A 20,149-nucleotide genomic window follows, 5' to 3' on the forward strand; every position below is an offset into this window, starting at 1 on the left:
ATTTGTTTTAGGCCATGCAGCTTAAATTCGTCCCTTCCCTTGCCAAAACCTTCTTTACAGTATCCTGCCGAGTGCTCCCTTTCTGTAAACAGGCCTGTAAATCTTGTTCTTATCTCATCATATTTGCTGTGCATTCAAAGAACAAAGTCAAATGTCAGGCTCTGTCTTCGGTGGGAACTTAGTGTTTACTTTCCTTTCTCTGACTTCAAAGTGAGAGGATTTATGCAACAATCTTGCTGGATACTGGGGTTAGGAACGAGTTTTTTTCTATCACATGACAACATTTAAATAGACTTCAGAATATATCAAAATTGCACCCTACTCTGTATCACTCCACTTTACACCACTCCATGCCACTGTTCTCTTCTCCATTCGGAACCACTCGACATTATGCCACTGCTCTCTATGCTACTTCACACTATGCCTCTGTACTCTACTCTGTACTACTCTACTCAAAGCCACCGCACTTTGCGCCTCTCTACACCACTGCGCTCTGCTCGTCTGCACGCCATACCACTCCAGTCTAGGCAACACCAATCTAATCCGCACAACTCCACTCTCTGCAACGCTGCACTGTACGCCACTGCACTCTAAGCTAATACACTTTACCCTGTAACAACTCTATGCCCCTGCACTCTACATCAATACACTGTACATCATTCTAATCTACTTTGCACCTCTGCACTCTATGCCACGGCACTCTACACTACTTTACTCTATGCCATCACACTCTATGCCACTTTATGCAACTCCACTCTAACCTGCACTTCTCCACTCTAAGCCACCTCACTCTACTCTGAAATAATCTACTTTATGCCACTGCACTCTGTGCCACTGCACTCTACCCTGCACCTCTCCACTCTATGCAACTGCACTCTACTCTGAAACAATCTATTCTATGCCACTGTACTCTATATCACTCTGACCAGTGCACTCTAGTTCAATGCACTCTACACCACTGCAAGCTGACACTCTGCAACACTGCTCTGGCCACCACTATACTCTACACCACTCTGCCCTGTACTACTGCATTTTGCACCAATATATTCTGTTCCACTGCATTCTATGCCACTCCACTCTGTCCAATGCCACTCTATGCAACTGCACTCTACACCAGTGCACTCTAAACAACTTCACTGCCCTTTACTCTGCACCACTGTACTCTATGCCACTGTTCTCTGTACCACTCTACACCACTGCACTGACACTCTACTCTGCAACTCTGCACTCTACACCACTCGACTCTATGCCACTGCACTCTAGGCACTATACTCTGTACCACTCTACTCTGCACCACTCTACACCACTACACTCTATGCCACATGAGTCTACTCTGCACTCTATGACACTGCACCACTCTGCATTACTGCACTCTCTGCTACTCTATTGTATGCCACTCTACTCCACTGCACTCTATGTAACTCTACCCCATGCCACTCTATGCCACTGCACTCTGCACCAATGCACTCTAAACAACTGCACTGTACGCCACTGCCCTCTACTCTGTACCACTGTACTCTACGCCACTGCTCTGTACCACTCTACTCCACTCTACATCACTGCACTGACACTCTACTCTGCAGTGTTGCACTCTCCACCACCATACTATACACCAATGTACTATGTACTACTGCATTCTATGCCACTGCACTCTAAGCCATTCTACTCTGCATCACTCCACTCTACAGCACTTTGCCCTACTCTGCACCACTCTACACTATACCACTGCACTCCCTGCAATGTGAGTCTACTCTGCAATCTATGCCACTACACCACTCTACACTACTGCTCTCTCTGCTACTCTATTGTATGCCACTCTACTCCACTGCACTCTATGCCACTCTACTCTGTCCATTGTCACTCCATGCCACTGCACTCTAAAACACTGCACTCTACGCTAACGCACTCTAAACAACTGCACTGTACCCCACTGCACTGTACTTTGCACCACTGGGCTCTACGCCACTGCTCCTATGCTAGTCTACTCCACTCCACACCACTATGCCACTAGCTTTAAGCCATGCTGAACAGCAGCTACTCTGGTGTATAACATGGCTAATGGCTAAAACACATTAGCAAAGCCATTAACTCGTTCGTAGATGAGACCTATTGGCTTTGCCAATGTTTGTTAGTACTATGAGGTACCGAGGTACCTGAAAGAACTGTGAAAAATACAATTACATCATAATAAAAGCTGCTACAAAATGCGCAAATACATTTCGGTCAAATAAAAAAAAAATGCTTCTCAAATACAGATTTGAATAATATACAGTTTATACCTAGTGATAAAAAAATTATAACACTCCATTAAAACCACACACTCCACAGCTCACCTTGGAACACCATTACAATACCTCTCTGAAAAAAATATCTTTGCCACCAGAAAACTTCAAGTGACTCCTTTTAGTAAAGTCAATGCAGGTTTTCAAGCCCCTTTGTATTTGCAGATTTACCAGTTGCCCACATTTGCATGTCTTTAGGGAAGGAGACACCCTGGGAAGAAGGCCTATTCTTATCTGTCTGCCCCTCCCTCCCTCAGAGCACAGGAGACCCCCTGCCTTCCAGCCCAGCTGGGGAAACTCCTCTGCCCGTAATTTCGCCCTGCCTCCGTTGCCCTTTAGGTGAAAGCTAAAATTACGGACAAATGCCGTCCGTTAAAGCTTTCTTCACGGACAACGGACAGCAGGGCGAAATTACGGACAGTCTGTGAAATTTACGGACGGGTGGTCACCCTACGAGAGGTTCGTGAAAGCCATATGAATGGCATCTCCCCTTGCCTTTACATACTTCCCAAAGATACGAGGACAAATTGAGGCACTGCAGTCATCCCCATATCCCACTGAAAAACCTCCCCAAACCCAGCGAAAACCAAATTGAACATCAGAAATGTAATTATTGTCCTCCACCCAGGTCTCCAATCTGGGAAATAAAACACGACCCACAATTTTAGAAGAAGCATCAGCAGAGATATGGGTTAATAACAAGAGGGATGATTTATATCCTCCTTTTTTAATATGGGGACGATAACTGCCTTTTTCCAAGAGTACGGAAATGGATAAATTATTGTTGCACATAAAATATTTGTTAATAAAAGCCCTCATAAATCCACATTAGCTTCAAAAAGGTCATCCGGCATACTGTTGGGACTAGGAGCTTTCCTGTGGGCGCATTCGTTAATGGAATCAACTACCTCACTTCTGATTAACAGACTTGGAGCATAAGCAGATGCCATTTCCTCATCATAAGCCTTACCCTCAACTAATGTTGAGTTTTCTGCACCAGCAGTTCTTCCTCCCAACTGTCTGCACTAGTATGGCACACAAGTTTAGTTTCCTCATAGCTCAAGAAAAAAGGCCTGTTCATAACTGCCTACAAACTCCTGCTGTCTTTTGTGGTCCCCACTACTTCCAAATCACCCCATGCCTTACATCTAATTTCCTCCTTCTTAACTGCTAATGTAGGTGCTCTCCTCAAGTCCTACAATGTTAAGGAAAACCTGGTCACTTATTGAGTACCAGCATTCCCGCAATGCTCTGACACAAAGAGGAAACCCTTCCAAGATAGTACTCACTTTGGATGACAAACAGGCTCATATGGCGGGTGAATTATCTGCAGTCAGAGAACTGAAAAATCATTTGGGGTCTACGCGTTCCCTACTTCCACACAGAACTTTTTTACTTGTAAGATGAAGGGGTCAGTTCAGTAAAGGGTCATGCACCTTAATCAGATCAAGATTCATAACCAATTGCAAAGGATTATGATCACTCAGACAAAGGATGATTTCTTTGAACTCTACAAACCGAGGAATCAAACATCTAGATATTAAGATAAAATCAATTACACTACAAGAAATATGACCTTTGTATGCAAATATTAACTGAGTAACAGAGGGGTCGATGTCATGTGCCATTGCCAAATTATTTTTTTAAATTAACTTATTTAGGGCATCCTTGTATGGAGAATTATTAAAATATAAAATAAATCCTCCTGATTGAAATTAGTCAGAACACTACCCTTTGATCCATGAATGTACATGATGCAATATTAAAATCCCTGACCCATATCATAAAGATTTGCGAACTAAATTTCTCAACAGGCTTAGTTAAAAAAAAATCATCAAATTGATCCACAACCTCTGTGTCCATCATCGAAAATATTATAATAATAAGTAATAATGAATATAAAATTAAAATGACTAGAACATACAAAGTGCAACATTTGGTACAACCGAGACAATTAATAACTTCCCCCTTTACACTGGTTACCGTCACTGAAATATGCACTGCCAATCCTCCTATTGCTCACCCTGCTTAGGACTGTACTGTGGGGTTGCACAATGACATAAATCCATCAATAACAAAAATTTCAAGCATCCATGTTTCCTGACAGCAAACTATATCAAAATCAGAGATGGTATTCAACCAGTCGGTATTAGATATCTTTGATCTAGCTCCTGAAATATTTCAACACAGAATTTTAAGACCTCAGGGGTCACCTTCCCTACTTATTGGGGAAGGAAAGGCGATGGATTCACAGAGCATGGGGTCCCTCCCATAAGTGATTTCCCCCCAGTGTGCCAGACATTGCACCATCACCTGTTTAACAATTCCCAAGTCAATCAATGTCTGAGACACTGTCCAAGGGGGTAAATCAATTTGTGGTAAGAACATTATAGTGAAGGGCCTTGATCACCCTGGATATAGTTTCTGGAGCAGAGACAGGGCATGTGGTTTATAAAAGTAACCCAGGGGATGTTCATGCATTCTCCCAGAAATACAATTAAGTCATTTAGGCGATACAACAAACCTTTCACCATTGCTGGGTTCCTAAAGTGAATTACCAAACACACCCCTGCTCTTCTTTTGGCCATACCTGACTAATGCTACCATTCTCGCCAAAATAATTTCACCAAACAGGACCTCATTCCATCTTGCATTACAATTTAACCAGTGTACGTCCTTGTTCTTTAGGTCCTTCTGATCTTCTGTTTTTTAAGTTGAAAGCGGAGGATAGACTCCAGCACAATCACATTAGGGTGGCATTCTGGCAGGAGTTGAAGAGTTATATCATACCTAGGCCCCTGGAAACAACCACTAAGTGGTTTAATAAGTCCAGGCTGTGATGTTTCTCGATCAGGGACACTATCAATCTTAACTGCTAGAGATGGACAGTCCCAGACACTGTAGTATTACCTTTGTTCCCAGCGGGAAGTAGAAGCAGTTGGCGCACAAGGAACAATAGCTGGCTCGGGGTCATGACCTGTTGCAAGGCCCATTGGTTTAATGTCTAATTTAGCAAGGGCACAGCCAATACCGCTAGGCGATTTAGAGGTTTAAGCCCCTCAGCCAAAAACAATCTAAATTTGGTGAATATCATATCAGTTAAGTTATTTAAGTTAAAGGACGTCAGCAGAGATCCACTGTCATTTGTTGTTGTTTAAGGGAGATGAACCCGGGGCTGCTTCTAGCTCCGTGCTTTCAAGTGTTTTTTACAGGTGTTTAGGAATGTGACCAGAGGTGGAAGCAGGTGACCCTAGTGACAAGTGTTTTTGTGTGTGTGTGTGGGGTGAGGAGGGGGAGTCACTGGCAATGATGTGAGGCTGGAGTCCACTACTAAATTGGGCTTGGTAAATCATACAATTGAGCTTTCACTGGAATCAGGTGTTAGGAAAAGTGTGGACAGAAGCTGAGGCTTAGGTAGTAAAAGGCAATTGCTGGGTCAGTAAACAATAAACATCTGTCTGCTATTGCGATCTCTTTGGAGAGCGCCCCACACAGCTCAATTAAAAAAGCCCTCCACAGTTGTTAGATGTCTTTCTTCATGAGAGTGGCTCCTATGAAACCCACGCTTCACCATTATCGCCCACAGACAAATTAGGGTTCCAAAAGTGTGTAAACAGGCCCGCACAGTGCCACCAGAGCAGGCTTCACCTTCACAGACTTCAGGATTATGGCCGCAGTAGTTGTTCCCTTCCTCACTTAGATATTCACAGCACCTCCGGCCCTGCAGGCTTCCAAAGGAGATCGTAACAATCATAGACCACTGTGCCACAGCAAGTGGTGATGAGGACCAAGTGTGCATCTGATAATTACATATAGTAAAGTTAAACCAATGTGCAGCAATTACTCATCTTTCCTTGGGATTACTACCCTCAACCACCGCCACCACCCACAGGTTTCTGGTCTTACTAACTGCTGCCGCTGTTCATTTTCTTGTTGCTGCTTCCTACTGAAGTTGTTGGTATGGTTATTACTGCATTTGTTGGTGAAGGAATAGCTCAGCAAACTGAGGAGACTTCCAAAAATGGAGCTCCTTCAGACTCCCCCAGAGTTCAAAGCTCAAAAAGGCTCTTTAGACCTCACTAAGGCCACCGTGACCCGGTGTAAACTGCTGCAATTGGAGCAAATCCAGAGCGCAACATCATGCGGCCCACCAACCCACCCTGCTGTGTGCTCTCTCCCTGGCTCCCAGCAGAGAGAATGCAGTGACAGCATGCCTGCCCTGGTAGCCCTGGGGGGGGGATCCACAGGTCTGAAGAAAATCCCACTCCAGCGGGCTCCCTAACCCCCAAAGCCTACGAGCAAACGCCTTGGTCTCCATGGAAAGCTAAAGACACCTGGATCCAAGGGCAGCTCCTTCGCTATGGCGAAGGAGCATCGCCTTACTGGCTGAACCAGAAGCAGAAAAATAAAATGATAGTTTACTATGGTTTCATTTTTCTGCTTCTGGCACAGCCAGCACTGCAGGAAGGGACAGGGCTAGGCCATGGGAGGTGGGAGGGAGAGTCCACCTAAGTGTGCATGTGTGTTTGGCCAGCTGTCTGAGGCCAACCAAACACAAACGTGCACTTAGGTTTGTCCAGCCCGGCTGTGTTTAAAAGCAGGGCTGGAGAAACTGCACAGACACCAGGGTTGTGTCTAAGCGGCAGTCAGAGAGGCTCAGACCAATCCTGAAACTGCTTTCATGCTAAGTTTAGCATGAAAGCAGAGCCAGGATTGCTGGGGAGCCTGTGCTGGTGTCCCAGCAGTGAATGCTGTGACACCACAAGAGGAACGACGAGTGAGGCAGGAGGGACGGAGGCAATGTAAATGCATTTAATTTATTTAGGTTTTTTTTCATCTCCACCCTCCCCCCTCACTTGATTTATGTGGTGGCCACCGCTGCTGGCTTCCTTTGGGAGGGCGCAGGCAAGAGCACAATGGGAAAACGAAGGGGAGTGGTCAAACTCGATTGGTAGGCCAGAGACTGTGGATTTCACAATTCTAAAGTTAAACATTTACCTTAAATTTATAATTTATGCAACCACTTCAAATTATGTGCATTGAACTCGGTAGCTACAAAACATTAACTATAACTTGCCACTCTAAAATGCACTGTATACTCACAAATTATGTTGATTGAAATGTCACAAGTGTTACTGTAAATGCTATAATTTTAGATGGCACAAATAACATATAATGAAAGGGTAAAAGGAGTGCATGGAAAAGGCATGTGTTGTAGTTAATGTATAGTAGCTACTGAGTTCAATGCACTGTGTACAGAGGTGCGTGAGTTATAATAATTTGAAGTTGTTGTGCATATTAGCAATTTAAGAATTTCAAATGTTTGTGTAGTTTAAGTTTGATTTGTGTAGAAAGAAAAAAATACAATTTTCCTAACTTTAAGAAAGGTTTAAAATTTGTTTTTCTCTCATACACATATTTTTGCATAAACTATTTAATTTTGACTTTGCATGTCTATATATGAATATTTAGATATAGATATATGCAAGCATACATCGAAAGTCAGATGTAAACATTTTAGGCAAACAACACTGCTTTCCAAGGAAAGGTAGTTTGACAAATTAATTTGAGTGGAAAGGTGCAGTGCCATTTTAGGGTCGAGCTTGCACATGTGTATCGCTTGCGAGACGCTGTAGTAGTTGGAAAAAGGCTCGGAGCCCGTCCATGTCACGTCAGTGTCTTTCATTGGTTCGTGGACTTGCCTTTTAAAATCTGCTTGCTTTTATTAGTGGAAGGCATGCATACATCATGCCTTTTCCGGTGGTTAGCCCTCCTCGAGAGCAGCAACTAAGTACTGAAAACGAGGCTCACTGTTTTTCGTCCGGTTTGTGGACTACTTTTTCTCTTTTTTCGCAGCGCGATCTCGCTTGGTAGAAGTCGAGCGATTCGCATGACATCGACCCTGTTACATAGTTAATTGCACTTTTGCCGGTTACGTAGGTAATTGCACTTTTGCCAATAGGTTTCACTACGAGTGAACACTAGCATCGCGATCGCGCTATTTTTTTCCATTTAATGAGGCAAGAAAAGTCCGGTTGGGAGTTTACAGCTGCTAATAGCTCTAACTCGGAGAAATCCGAGACCCGTGGCATTACAAATGCTTGTTTGTTTTTCTTTGTCGCGCATTAAGCAGATGTGTTGATGGCGAATAAGGGCAGACCAGGAGAAATAGAGCTGGTGCACAAGGAGGTCCCGGGGGGATCACCAGGGGAGGCTGTATCCCCCCAGGGAGGTTTGGGGAAGTGGATTAGCCCACGGGCGCCTTTTGGGCTATTTGGAAGCAGGTATTTATACCTGCCATTTTGTAAGGTCGCCACCATTTTGTTGGTGGCGACGAGAGCGGGCGGTAGGGAGGTTTTTTGCTCAGCAGTAGGGAGGTTTTTTGGCCAAGTTTTGCTATTAGTCTACCCTAGTAAGTTAGTGGTCTTGCGGTAGCTGTTTAAAAAAAAAAAAAAAAAAAAAAAAAAAAAGGGGGAATAATACTTTGGTACGCGTTTATTGTAATAAACGTTAGAAGGTCGGTGATACCTACCAGGGTCCTTTTTGTCGACAGTGGGAGTCCTGATGGCCGACGCCAGAGTGCAGGAGGCATTTCGGCTCCTGAGGGAGGCTGGGCGCCTCGACCTCATTCAGAGCGGAGTGGGGGGCCCGTCGCGTCCTACGCGACGGGCGTCCAGCGGCGTGGCGGCGGCAGTGCTGGCCTGCTCCGAGTCCCGAGGAGCGGCCAGTAGGCAGATGGTGAGTAGGAGGGGCGGGGGGGAGGGCTCGGGCGAGAGGGGAGGGGTGGAGTACTGGGATGCGTTCCCTGGGGGCCCGCCGGGTGGTTTCCTGGGATTTCCCAGTGGGCAGAAGCGCCGCAGGGCGCGCCCGCGGCGGCTACTTCAAAGCCGCGTGGCCGGGTCCTCTCAGCGAGAGGCCCGGCCTCTTTCATATCGGCGCGAGCCGCGGCAGGCAGGGGCAGGGCGGCCATGCCGCGCGGGCGCGTGGTGGTGGTGGTGGCGGCGGCGGCGGCCCCCACATTTTCTGGTGACGGACAAGAGGGAACGGTGAGTGACGTTAGGGTGCGGGCCCCTGCCCCTGATGAGGGCCAGGGCGCTGTTATGACAGGTGAGGCGGCCTCATTGGGGAGGAGTACGGGAGATGCAGGTAAGGGAGGTGGGTTGGGGGCGTGTGGAGGAAGGTGGGGCTGGGAAATTTAGAATGGAGTGATGGGGAGAGCGACGAGGGGGAAGCAGAGATGAAGGGGTGGGAGGGGGACGAGGCAGCAGAGGAGTGGGGGGGGAGGGTGAAGGGGAAGGGGGTTGGGGGTGGAGGAGGACGGGATCACGCTTCGAGTTCTTCCCCCTCACCGCACTTATGCGAAAAGGGACGGAGCATTTCAATTTGAACGGGAAGGGGGGGCTGAGGTTTCTGGGTGGGTATGGGGAGGGGAACAGGGAGATGAGGGTGACTCTGAGGAGGCCAGGGACAGGGAGGATTACCAGGGCGTAGGAGTGGGGAAAGATGATTTCAACCGTATTACGATTTTTCCGCGGCAGGGCGAGGAGGAGATGCGACAGGACCTGGGCGGGTCACGGGCGGCCCGAATACCCCAGCAAGAAGTGAAGGCGGGGCCAAGTGCGGCCGGCCGGAGGTCAAACGTTGAAGGGAAGTATGGTGCGACCAAAGGGGTTCCTGGAGGCAGCGGTGGCGGAGCGGGTTTTGCGCCCAACGCCATGGGTGGCCTGCGGGAGCGACAACCTGGCGCAGCGCCTACTGCTGGGGAGCAACGGTTGGGGGTAAGGGCGCGGGGACGGGGGGAGGGGCTAGGGGAATTTCACGAAATCTTAGAGGAGGAGGTGGAGATGCTGGAGGAGCTGGACTACGAAGAGGACAGTTTGGAGGAAGGGGAGCTACGGGAGGGGGAGAAGGGGGCGTGGTGGAAAGCGAGGGGGGGCGAGTCTAACAATGTTTTTCAGTCGTTTCAGGATCCGGATCACGAGCGACGGCCGCAAGTTCCTTTGCGTAAGAGTATTCGGGAGAGGCAGCAGGTTTTGATTCCAGGTAAGGAGCGAGTGGGGGCAGTTTCGGTAGCGGTGGAGGTGAAGGAGGGGGAAGGGCAGGAGCGACTTTTCAAAGGGGTATATGTAAACGATATCGGGGTTGGGCCTGACCCGGAGATTGGTAAAGGGGAGCAGGCGAAGCAGGCAGACCAGGCTGAGGCGAAGGAGGAGAAGGCTTCAGGCGAAGGGTCAGCGAAGCGGGAAGGAGAGAAGATTAAGAAGTTGCCATATATGGGGACGGCAAAGCCTTTGGGCGCCCACTTAATGCAGGCGACAAAGGAAAAAATTTGGAAGGGCGAATACGTCGAAATGCTGAAGTTATTGCACAGGAAGATTAAAGCTAAGGAGGGGTCAAAAGAGGAGGAAAACGAATTGGCAAAGCGGCCCAGGGTACCGGTTACGATCGAGAATTGGACGGCGGCCTTTCTAATTTATGCCAGCGTATATTGTGAGCGCTTTCCCGAAAGGGCGGTGGCGCTTTTTAAGTACATGGACGTGATTCGGAAGGCGTACCTTAATTACGGAGGCTACGCATGGGTACAGTATGACGAGGAGTTTCGGGCTCGGATGGCGGTTGACGAGGAGGTGAAGTGGGGAGAAATTGATGCGGACCTGTGGCAGCACACCATGGGGCCCCCCAAATTTGGTAAGACTGTATATACAGCCAGCGGGCTGCCGATTACTTATCGGCCCTTTCGAGACCGCCCCACGCAGGGTGGGGCTAGCGGTACGTCTAAAGGAGGGTACTCAGGGGGGGCCTTGCCCTCAAAAACGGGGGCATGTTGGGACTACAATAAAGGGTTATGCACCCGAGAATATTGCAAGTTTCGTCATGAGTGCTCCCGCTGTGCGGGACGTCACGGGGTCGTGCAGTGCACTGTTTCTGCGGCCCAAGGAGTCGGGGCAGCTACCCAGGGTCAGCAAGCAGGTGGAGGGTCTACTCAGCAGATCGCTCGGTACAGGGGAGGGCAAGGGCCATTGGGAAAAAGCTCGTACGCCAGTTAAGTTGGCCAAGTTGGTTCCATGGTTACGCGTTTATAATGACAGGGATGCGGCTGCAACATTGTTCCACGGTTTTTCGGACGGGTTTTCGTTGGGTTACGAGGGGCCTCGGGAGCGTCGTTGGGCGGAGAATTTGCGGTCGGTGCAAGGAAAAGAGGCCATTGTTCAAGAAAAGCTACGGAAGGAATTGGACGAGGGCCGTATGGAAGGTCCTTTTGGGGAGTGGCCAATTGAAAATCTTATGGTTTCGCCTATTGGCGTGGTACCTAAGAAGGAGCCGGGACAGTATCGGCTGATGCATCATTTATCCTGGCCTGAGGGTTCGTCAGTAAATGATTTCATTCCGGTGGAGCGGACAAAGGTGTCCTATGCTTCCGTGGATGTGGCCATAGAGTTGATACAGAATATCGGGCCGGGTGCATTGATGGCAAAAACTGACATTAAGTCAGCATTTCGGTTACTACCAGTCCACCCTGACGATTTCAGTTTGCTGGGTATTCAGTTTGGCGGCCATTGGTATGTGGACAAAGCGCTGCCGATGGGATGCTCCACATCATGCGCCCTGTTTGAGTGTTTCAGCACCTTCCTTCAGTGGATTTTCGTGCGGGCGTCGGGGCACAGGGCCGTGACGCATTACCTAGATGATTTTTTCTTTGTTGTGCCGCAAGCCACGGACCTATGCGCGGTCGCGCTGCGGCGTTTTCAAGAGCTCATGGCGGACTTGGGTGTGCCCCTGGCCCCTGAGAAAACGGTTGGGCCCTGCGCGGCGCTAACCTTCTTAGGCATTGAATTGGACAGCATAACCATGGTGGCGAGGTTGCCTATTGAGAAGAAAGAGGTCATGTTAAGAACCTTAATAGCGGTTTTACGGAGTAAAAAGGTGACAGTGAGAGATATTCAAGTTTTGCTGGGCCACCTCAACTTTGCGTGTCGGGTGGTTAGAGCCGGGCGGACTTTTTGTCGAAGGGCTTGGTTTCGCCCTGGCAAGTGGTAAGCTCCCACACCATCATGTGCGGTTGGGTGCGGGGGTAAAAGCGGATTTAAGGATGTGGGCGGTTTTTCTGGAACACTTTAATGGCATACCTTTGCAGTCTTGGCAGGTGTTGGATTGGGATGTTCAGATTTTTTCTGACGCAGCGGGAGGGTCGGGGTTCGGTTTGTACTGGGACGGTAAGTACTGCGCGGAGTCTTGGCCGGCGTCGTGGAAAGGGGGAGGGCGCAGCATCGCGTTCCTAGAGTTTTTTCCCCTGCTTGTGGCAGCATGTGTGTGGGGGAGATCTTTGACTCACCATCGGGTTCTTTTTCGAGTTGACAATTTGGCCGTCGTGCACATTGTGAATAAGCAATCCGCGCGGAATGTGCAGGTTTTGCGATTACTGCGCCTTTTTATTTTGCATTGTCTGCGACATGATATTCATTTTACCGCGCAACACGTGCCAGGAGTGAACAATGACATTGCGGATGCTTTGTCTCGTTCACAGTGGGAGAGGTTCCATGGGCTGGTTGCGGGCGAAGATTTATACAGGACGCGGATGCCCGACGTGCTTTGGGCTGCGGGCGACACAGAATGCTTCAGCTGCTGCTGAATTCACTGGTGCCATCTACACAGCGGGCGTATCTGCGGGCATGGTGAGAATTCACGAGGCTGGGTGCACGCCGTAGGATCAGCGAACGGGATAGAGTTGAAGACGTGGTATGCTTTATTTTGGACTTGGTCGAAAGACGTCAGTCCAGGGTCACCATTGCGGGTAAATTGGCAGGTATTGCTTTCATGGGCAAGCTGCTCTGGGGTTACCCACCTTCGGCGGGGGAGTTGGGTCAGCGCATTTTGGAAGGGTGGGAGAGGGAGGGGGGTAGACAAGGGCTGAGGAGGCAACCTTTAACGTTGTCATTATTGAAGGAGGTGACTGGGGTCTTGTCGGAGATCTGTTACGACGAATGGGAATGCCTTTTATTCCACACTTTGATGACTTGGATGTTCTTCGGGGCTTTTCGAGTATCGGAACTGTTGGGAGCCCGTGGATCTGGGGGAGTGATATGGGACGATGTTTTGTTTAAGGGGGACCATTTGGTTTTGCAGATTGGGAGAACAAAAGCTGACCAGAAGGGTTTTGGGTCGAGGATTGTTTTGGCGTCTTATCCGGACCACGCGGTGTGTCCCTTGAGATGGGCACGGGAGTGGCGTGCGGTTTCCTACGAAGCAGGGCAACCTGTTTTTCGACATTTTTCGAAGGAGGGGGTGACGGCCTACCAGTTGCTTCGAGTGCTGCGCGCGGGTTTGAGAAAAGTAGGTCAGAGTGAGGGGCTATTTGGCACCCATTCTTTTCGGATCGGGATGGCTACAGAGGCGGGGTGCAGAGGATGGTCAGATGCGCGTATAATGGCTTTGGGGCAATGGCAATCGGATGCTTAGAAGCGCTACGTGCGGCAAGCGGGGCCGGGTGTAGGCGGCGCGCAGTAACAGGTTTACTTTTGTTTTTGCCACAGGTTCTGTCCCGGGTCCTGCGGTGCAGTTTCTCCAGATATGGGTCGTGGGCCATTCTTTCGTAAAGTGGGCACAGCGTCAAGCTCGGGCGACAGTCTTGGGTGACAATTTAGGTTTTGACAGGGACAGATATAGAGTGAGGTGGCAGGGAAAGGGGGGCATACAGTGGGGTCAGTTATTAGGGACGTTGAAGGAGATGAAAGGTCAAGGGTTTTGTCCTGATGTTTTGTTGTTGCATGTAGGGGAAAATGATCTAGTGAGGCGGACGGGGTTGGACTTAATTAAGGACATGAAGGGCGACTTATTGCAGATACGAAGGTGTTGGCATGGTTGCCATATAGTGTGGACGGCTTTTGTGCCACGTAGATTTTGGAGAGGGGCCAGGAAGCCGGCAGCGATTGAAAAGGCAAGGAGGAAAATAAATAAAGTAATGAAACTGTTTTGTGCATCGCAGGGTATCTCGTGTGTTGAACATATTGATTTGAGATTTGAGGACAAATAATTTTTTCGAGATGACGGAGTGCACCTGTCGTTTATCGGCTTGGAGCTATACCTGTTGCAACTAAAAGACACTTTGAGGTTGCTTTTCAGGGAGACTTAGTCGGGGGGGGCAGAAAAAGGCGGGGAGTGCCTTTTTCTGGTGGCGGGGGGTTGGGACGGATCAGGAATGTGACAACAGAGAAGGGAGACAGGGCCGACAACATCTCGCGGGGAAAAAGGGAGTGAAGAACAGGACAAATAAGGACAGATAGTTCGACTTTAAGAATAGGAACGTGGACGTTTCGTTGATGACAAAGGGGTTTACAGTCAAAGGTTTATAGGAAATGCGGTTAAAATGGGGGGGTGGGGGGGGATGGGTAGGGGTGGGGGTGAGAGGTTATAGGAAGTTTTATGTATAGTGAGGTCTTTAGTTTTGTGAGGCGTAAGGCCTAGGGTATAAAAAATGTGAGTGCACCTGTTTCCAATAAAGCGGCCTTTTTCACACAACAACAAGCCGGTGTGGTATCCTTCTTCCCCAAGGAGGTCCCGGGGGGGATCACCAGGGGAGGCTGTATCCCCCCCGGGAGGTTTGGGGAAGTTGATTAGCCCACGGGTGCCGTTGGGCGCCTTTTGGGCTATTTGGAAGCAGGTATTTATACCTGCCATTTTGTAAGGTCGCCACCATTTTGTTGGTGGCGACGAGAGCGGGCGGTAGGGAGGTTTTTTGCTCCCCCTCCGCCCTCCCTATATATTTATCGGTCGCTAGTTTTTTCGGTTTTTTTTTTCTTTTGGGGGTTTTTAGAGCAGTTAAGAACATGTTTTTGTTGGAGGCTGGTGCTTGGTTTGAAACGGGTGCACAGAAAAGGGGGTCGGTTGTAGTTATATCGTCGCTGAGGAACAGGTGCAGCGGGGGGTTGGGACGGATCAGGAATGTGACAACAGAGAAGGGAGACAGGGCTGACAACATCTCGCGGGAAAAAGGGAGTGAAGAACAGGACAAATAAGGACAGATAGTTCGACTTTAAGAATAGTAACGTGGACGTTTCGTTGATGACAAAGGGGTTTACAGTCAAAGGTTTACAGGACATGAGGTTAAAATGGTGGGGGAGGGGGTGGGATGGGTAGGGGTGGGGGTGAGAGGTTATAGGAAGTTTTATGTATAGTGAGGTCTTTAGTTTTGTGAGGCGTAAGTCCTAGGGTATAAAAAATGTGAGTGCACCTGTTTCCAATAAAGCGGCCTTTTTCACACAACAACAAGCCGGTGTGGTATCCTTCTTCCCCAAGACCCCGCTGCCCCCTCTTTAGAGACGCCGCTATCAAAGGATGTCAAAATGAAAGGTGGTTTCAAAGAGTGCTTTCCTAATATTGTGATATGTTTTAGATGTAGATGTTATTGTGAACGTATGCATCACATTTCTTATAAGTGATAACACAGAGATGGATCGCGCGTGGGGTCGTCTTAACAGTCATATTACTATACTTTGAAATTCCTGCCTTTAATAGTTTATGCTATGGACCAAATATTCTTATCAGTAAAAACCAATATCAAAGTGGAACCACACAGGCATTTTTCCTGCCTGCACCTGCAATTTGCTACAGCTAACAATATGGATGAAAGTACATTGCGTGTTTACATTTCCCTCGCATATCAACTAAATCCCAAAATGCCCATATTTCTACTGCATGCGGCAACATTCAGACGCACACTGAAAAATACCCCAGAACAAAAGAGGTACACACATCTTGACAAAGGAACACCCTGTTGGCTAATGCTAAAGAGGCACTGCACATACAAGTAGTGTTTATTTACAGTTCTCATGCAGAGCAGGATAGCCCATACTGTGCTCTACATTTAAACTATTAATGGGATTAGCACCGACATCTGTAATTTTGCTGGGTCTGCAGAGATTTGTAGCACAAAGTAGACACATTAAGATTATATATTATTTACTGTCGCATATTCTATGCATGTGTTTATAGACGTTGAGAAATCTCCGCAGTTCTCCTGCTCTAATGCAACAAAGCCTTGTGATCTTGAAAGTGGCTGAAAGGGTGTCACTGGAATGGAGGCTGGTGGGGGTCTCACCATAATGACTTTAGTTAGAAGTAGTGTCTTTTATTTTGTCACTGAACTGCAGATGACAGTTAATTTTCTGTGTGTGAATAACTGGCCTGGCAGAGGGGAATGTGCTGTGAGCAAATGAAGAAATTTTAGTGCCCCATGAATATATCTTGCACAAAATGCAGAGCTATCAACCTGGCCAGGTATTCATTTTAGTGGCTACATGCTTTAGCTGACAAATAAAACATTGTAAATGAAATTAGAACATTGGAAGTTGGCAGCTCCATTGAAAACAATGGAGTGCTGCGGGCTTTTACTGGCCGGTAAAGGCCCGCAGCGCCAACATTCCAATGGGCTTTGTTCACAGCAGCAGCTGTGAACAAAGCCTCACGGAGCCCGAGGGGATTCTAATCCCCTCGGGCTCCGTGAACAATTTGTTTTTTTAAGAGAACATTTTGCCCTGAGTGGCAGAATGTTCTAATAGCCTTAGAACCCGCCGTAGAGGGCTCTACCGGCTATTAAAGGCCCTTTCCCTTGTTAAATGCCCTCGCCTTCGGCTCGGGCATTTAACTCGGGAGCGGGCCTTTAATAGCCGGTAGAGCCCGCTACGGCGGGTTCTAAGGCTATAGTATCTGTCCAGTTTGCTTACTAGTGGTCATTCTTCATTTCACATACAAAATAGGAAGTGTGTGACCTGTGTAAGGAGTAAAGTCATGAAGTTTGACAAACCAGAATATTACTCGTCATCCCTGGGTTACTCTGTAAAACACAGTGGGGGTTATTTAAAAAGGATCTGTGCCGGCGCTCGTGTAACAACCACAAAGAAGCACAAAGCATTGCGATGATTTACTCGTCGTTATGAAAACCAACAGGAGCAGCACAGAGTTGCGCAGCACCACAAGAGGGTCCACACAAACCTTAGTACATCTCCCCTGAAAGACACTCAGGAGATTTCTTGCCACTGATATTTGTCAGTATGTCCAGTCTTAGAATACCATCCAAAAGCTCTTGGAAATGGAAGAACGACCATAAACTATAAGCTGTTGGTGTAAAAATGGAATTAGACAGGAGGAGCCGCTACACAACACCTTTTTTAGCCAACTGAATGGATGCGGACTTACACAATGTGCTGAACACATACCCCACTTAAGAAATGGGAAATGTCAGTCGGTGGCCTTTCCATAATCCCATCCACAGTAAAGATGTGACAAAATTAGATGTACCCAAGGACACAGAGAGCTAAAGAAATGTGGCGAACACCAAAAACGTTGTAACTGTATGGGTATTCACAAGCAAGTCCATTGTTTTTCACACCCTAAACTCGCACCCCAGTTACTCCAAAACAAGTGAGTAATATGAGTGCATTTAGGGTGGCATAGTGACCGAAACGCCACACTTTTATGCAGGGTATAAGAAAGGGATTGTCCCATCTGGAAACTGAGCAAGTAAAAATGTCTCCCAAACAGGAGGATTGTCTCCCTGACAATCAGTATTGCTAATATTAAAGTAAACATGCATATGCTTGCAAATCTCCAAATTGCACAGATATCTGTGCATACACTTTAAGATTTTTGTGAAAACTCCAAAATGAACAATTCTAAGAAAATGACAAGCGCAATCCTACTCATTTTATTTCCACAAACCTGACCTGAGAATTTTTGATGGAACGCACTTTTCATAAAAGTAAAGTAAGTTATCTCAGAAGCTACACTATGGGTTGAAAAACACATGCATGCATTCCACTGACCATCTGCAGTTAGGCATCTTACCTTGACATCGTTGTATATCTCAGAGCCTTGAGCTCCACAGCCAGGTGCTGCTCCACTGCAGACACAAGAATAAAGACATTAGCACACAGATAAACAAGCATTGGCACAGCTAACAGGTCTCACCTTTGGGATCTTGTAAGTGTTTAGCCATGCAGCACATTATCCAACTACCCATACATCAGACTACCCAATGCAGCACAAAACCTAAAATAAATAAATAAACGAAAACGGTCTGATAATCATTAACTACTTTCTGGAGAAAGCCTAGAGCATGTAATAAGCCCATGGCGCACTCGAAAACGCAGTGGTAGCTACTGATCTGTAAAATCAAGAATATCTGCCAAGCAAGGAAGGGTGCAGTACCACAGGCTCTTACCAGGTGTCCCTATGGAGTTTCAAAGGGACCTCTATTAGCCTACTTAAGGTACTGCATCCTTAATGCAGCCTTCTAAAGGATGTTTTTGTCCACTCTTTTCATCTTGGTTTGAGAAGATCCAAGCATGAAGTAGCATGTGGCCATCAGGAAGGCATACTATACTCCATCAAAGGTGCCTGAGTAGTGGCTTCCTCGAATTAATTGTACAATTACATAAAACAGTGGTTCCCGACCTTTTGACTTCTGTGGACCACCACCTTATCATGACTGAAAGCCAGGTACCCCCACTGAATCATTATTGGAATCCAAGGACCCCCTCATCCCAAGAGTCATTACTGAAAGCTGGGGACCTAATCTGTTAATATTATTTCTTATCCTAAGTAGTAGTGGACTCCCTGAGGAGGCTTTGTGGACCCCCAGGGATCCCCGGACCACAGGATGGGAACTACTGACACGAAACAAGTTTAGACATTTAACCAGTTATTTATGACTAACTGGAAAACCATCAGTCTTTCGAAATACCCAGTAGTAAAGTTCATCCATTAATACCTATTCAATTTACAACAGGTCTCACAGTGAAAATATCTACACTTCGAAGGTGGTTAGCAGCACATAAATAAGAGCCTGTTACCTCAGTGTACCTTGGCACCAAAGCTGCACCTCACTGCTGGGGCCCAACAAATTACATCCATGGTGGCTGGTGCCAACCTTTAGTAGCTCACTGAGCAAATAAAACAATGGTCTGCAATGCGCTCAAGTCAGTATAAGTAGTTGAGAATAATTCAAGCATTCCATCCACCATTTTCTGTCTGTTTGTTATTCTTATGGATGCACTGCATTAGACCCACCCTTTGCCAATGGAGAACCAGCATTAGCAAAGCATATTTTAAGAAGAATTCAGACTGCTTTTCATGACTCCCTGCATTTTTGTTGTCCACCATCATCCCCAATTCATGTGTTCGCAGAATATGGTTTGTCCAATTCCAACACTGATGCCAGAGAACCTTGGCTAGTTTTTTAGTGGGAAACATAGAGCTTCAAAAGGAGCTGTAACAGGACCCAATGATGATGTTATGGAGACTGAGCGGAGACGCATATAGCAAGATAAAAGGGTATGCACTTTAAGTACATAATATGATAGCTGAGAAGCTGTGCACATTCCAATGGTAGACATTTTACAAGCTGCCAAACTTACCAGAGGACACAGTATAACCTGAGAGCGCTTTCGGCTTCATGGGGAGCAGAAAGGAGCTGTATAAATGCTAATACTGTATAAAAGCTTAGTGTGACAAGTAAACTCCAGTTACAGTGTTCAAGGGACAACATAGATACCAAAGCCCGAAGGGACAATGTTTAATTTAGGGGACAGCAGCATAAATCTTCCGTGTCCTGGTTCACCCAACCTGGCACCAGCCGTACTCATTCACCTCCGCCCGCTCTGGATCTGCGCCTGAAGCTGTTCCTCAGGAAGATGGCAATCTGTGCCATAACCCTGTCCCCCGCAGAGCCCGGACCCACTTCACCTGTGACCCGCTTTGCACCAAACAAAGGTGCACGCTGCTGCCTTTCAGCTGACTGTCACCTCAGAGATAAGCACACCACTTCAGCGTCGGAGGGGTGCGAGCCGCTTTCGTTTTCCCTTCACGCTTCA

General features: G+C 47.5%; 1 protein-coding gene across 2 annotated transcripts in view; it reads right to left on the minus strand.

The window, feature by feature from the left end:
- AS3MT (arsenite methyltransferase) overlaps window positions 1-20,149 on the minus strand; it is a 383,350-nt gene that overhangs the window by 342,661 nt on the left and 20,540 nt on the right. For both annotated transcript variants that reach the window (XM_069239493.1, XM_069239492.1), the window contains exon 2: window positions 18,123-18,177. In XM_069239493.1, the coding sequence (XP_069095594.1) occupies window positions 18,123-18,177 (55 nt within the window). The remainder of the gene's footprint in view (window positions 1-18,122; window positions 18,178-20,149) is intronic.

This window comes from Pleurodeles waltl, chromosome 6, assembly GCF_031143425.1.
Source record: "Pleurodeles waltl isolate 20211129_DDA chromosome 6, aPleWal1.hap1.20221129, whole genome shotgun sequence".
Taxonomy (NCBI): Eukaryota; Metazoa; Chordata; class Amphibia; order Caudata; family Salamandridae; genus Pleurodeles; species Pleurodeles waltl.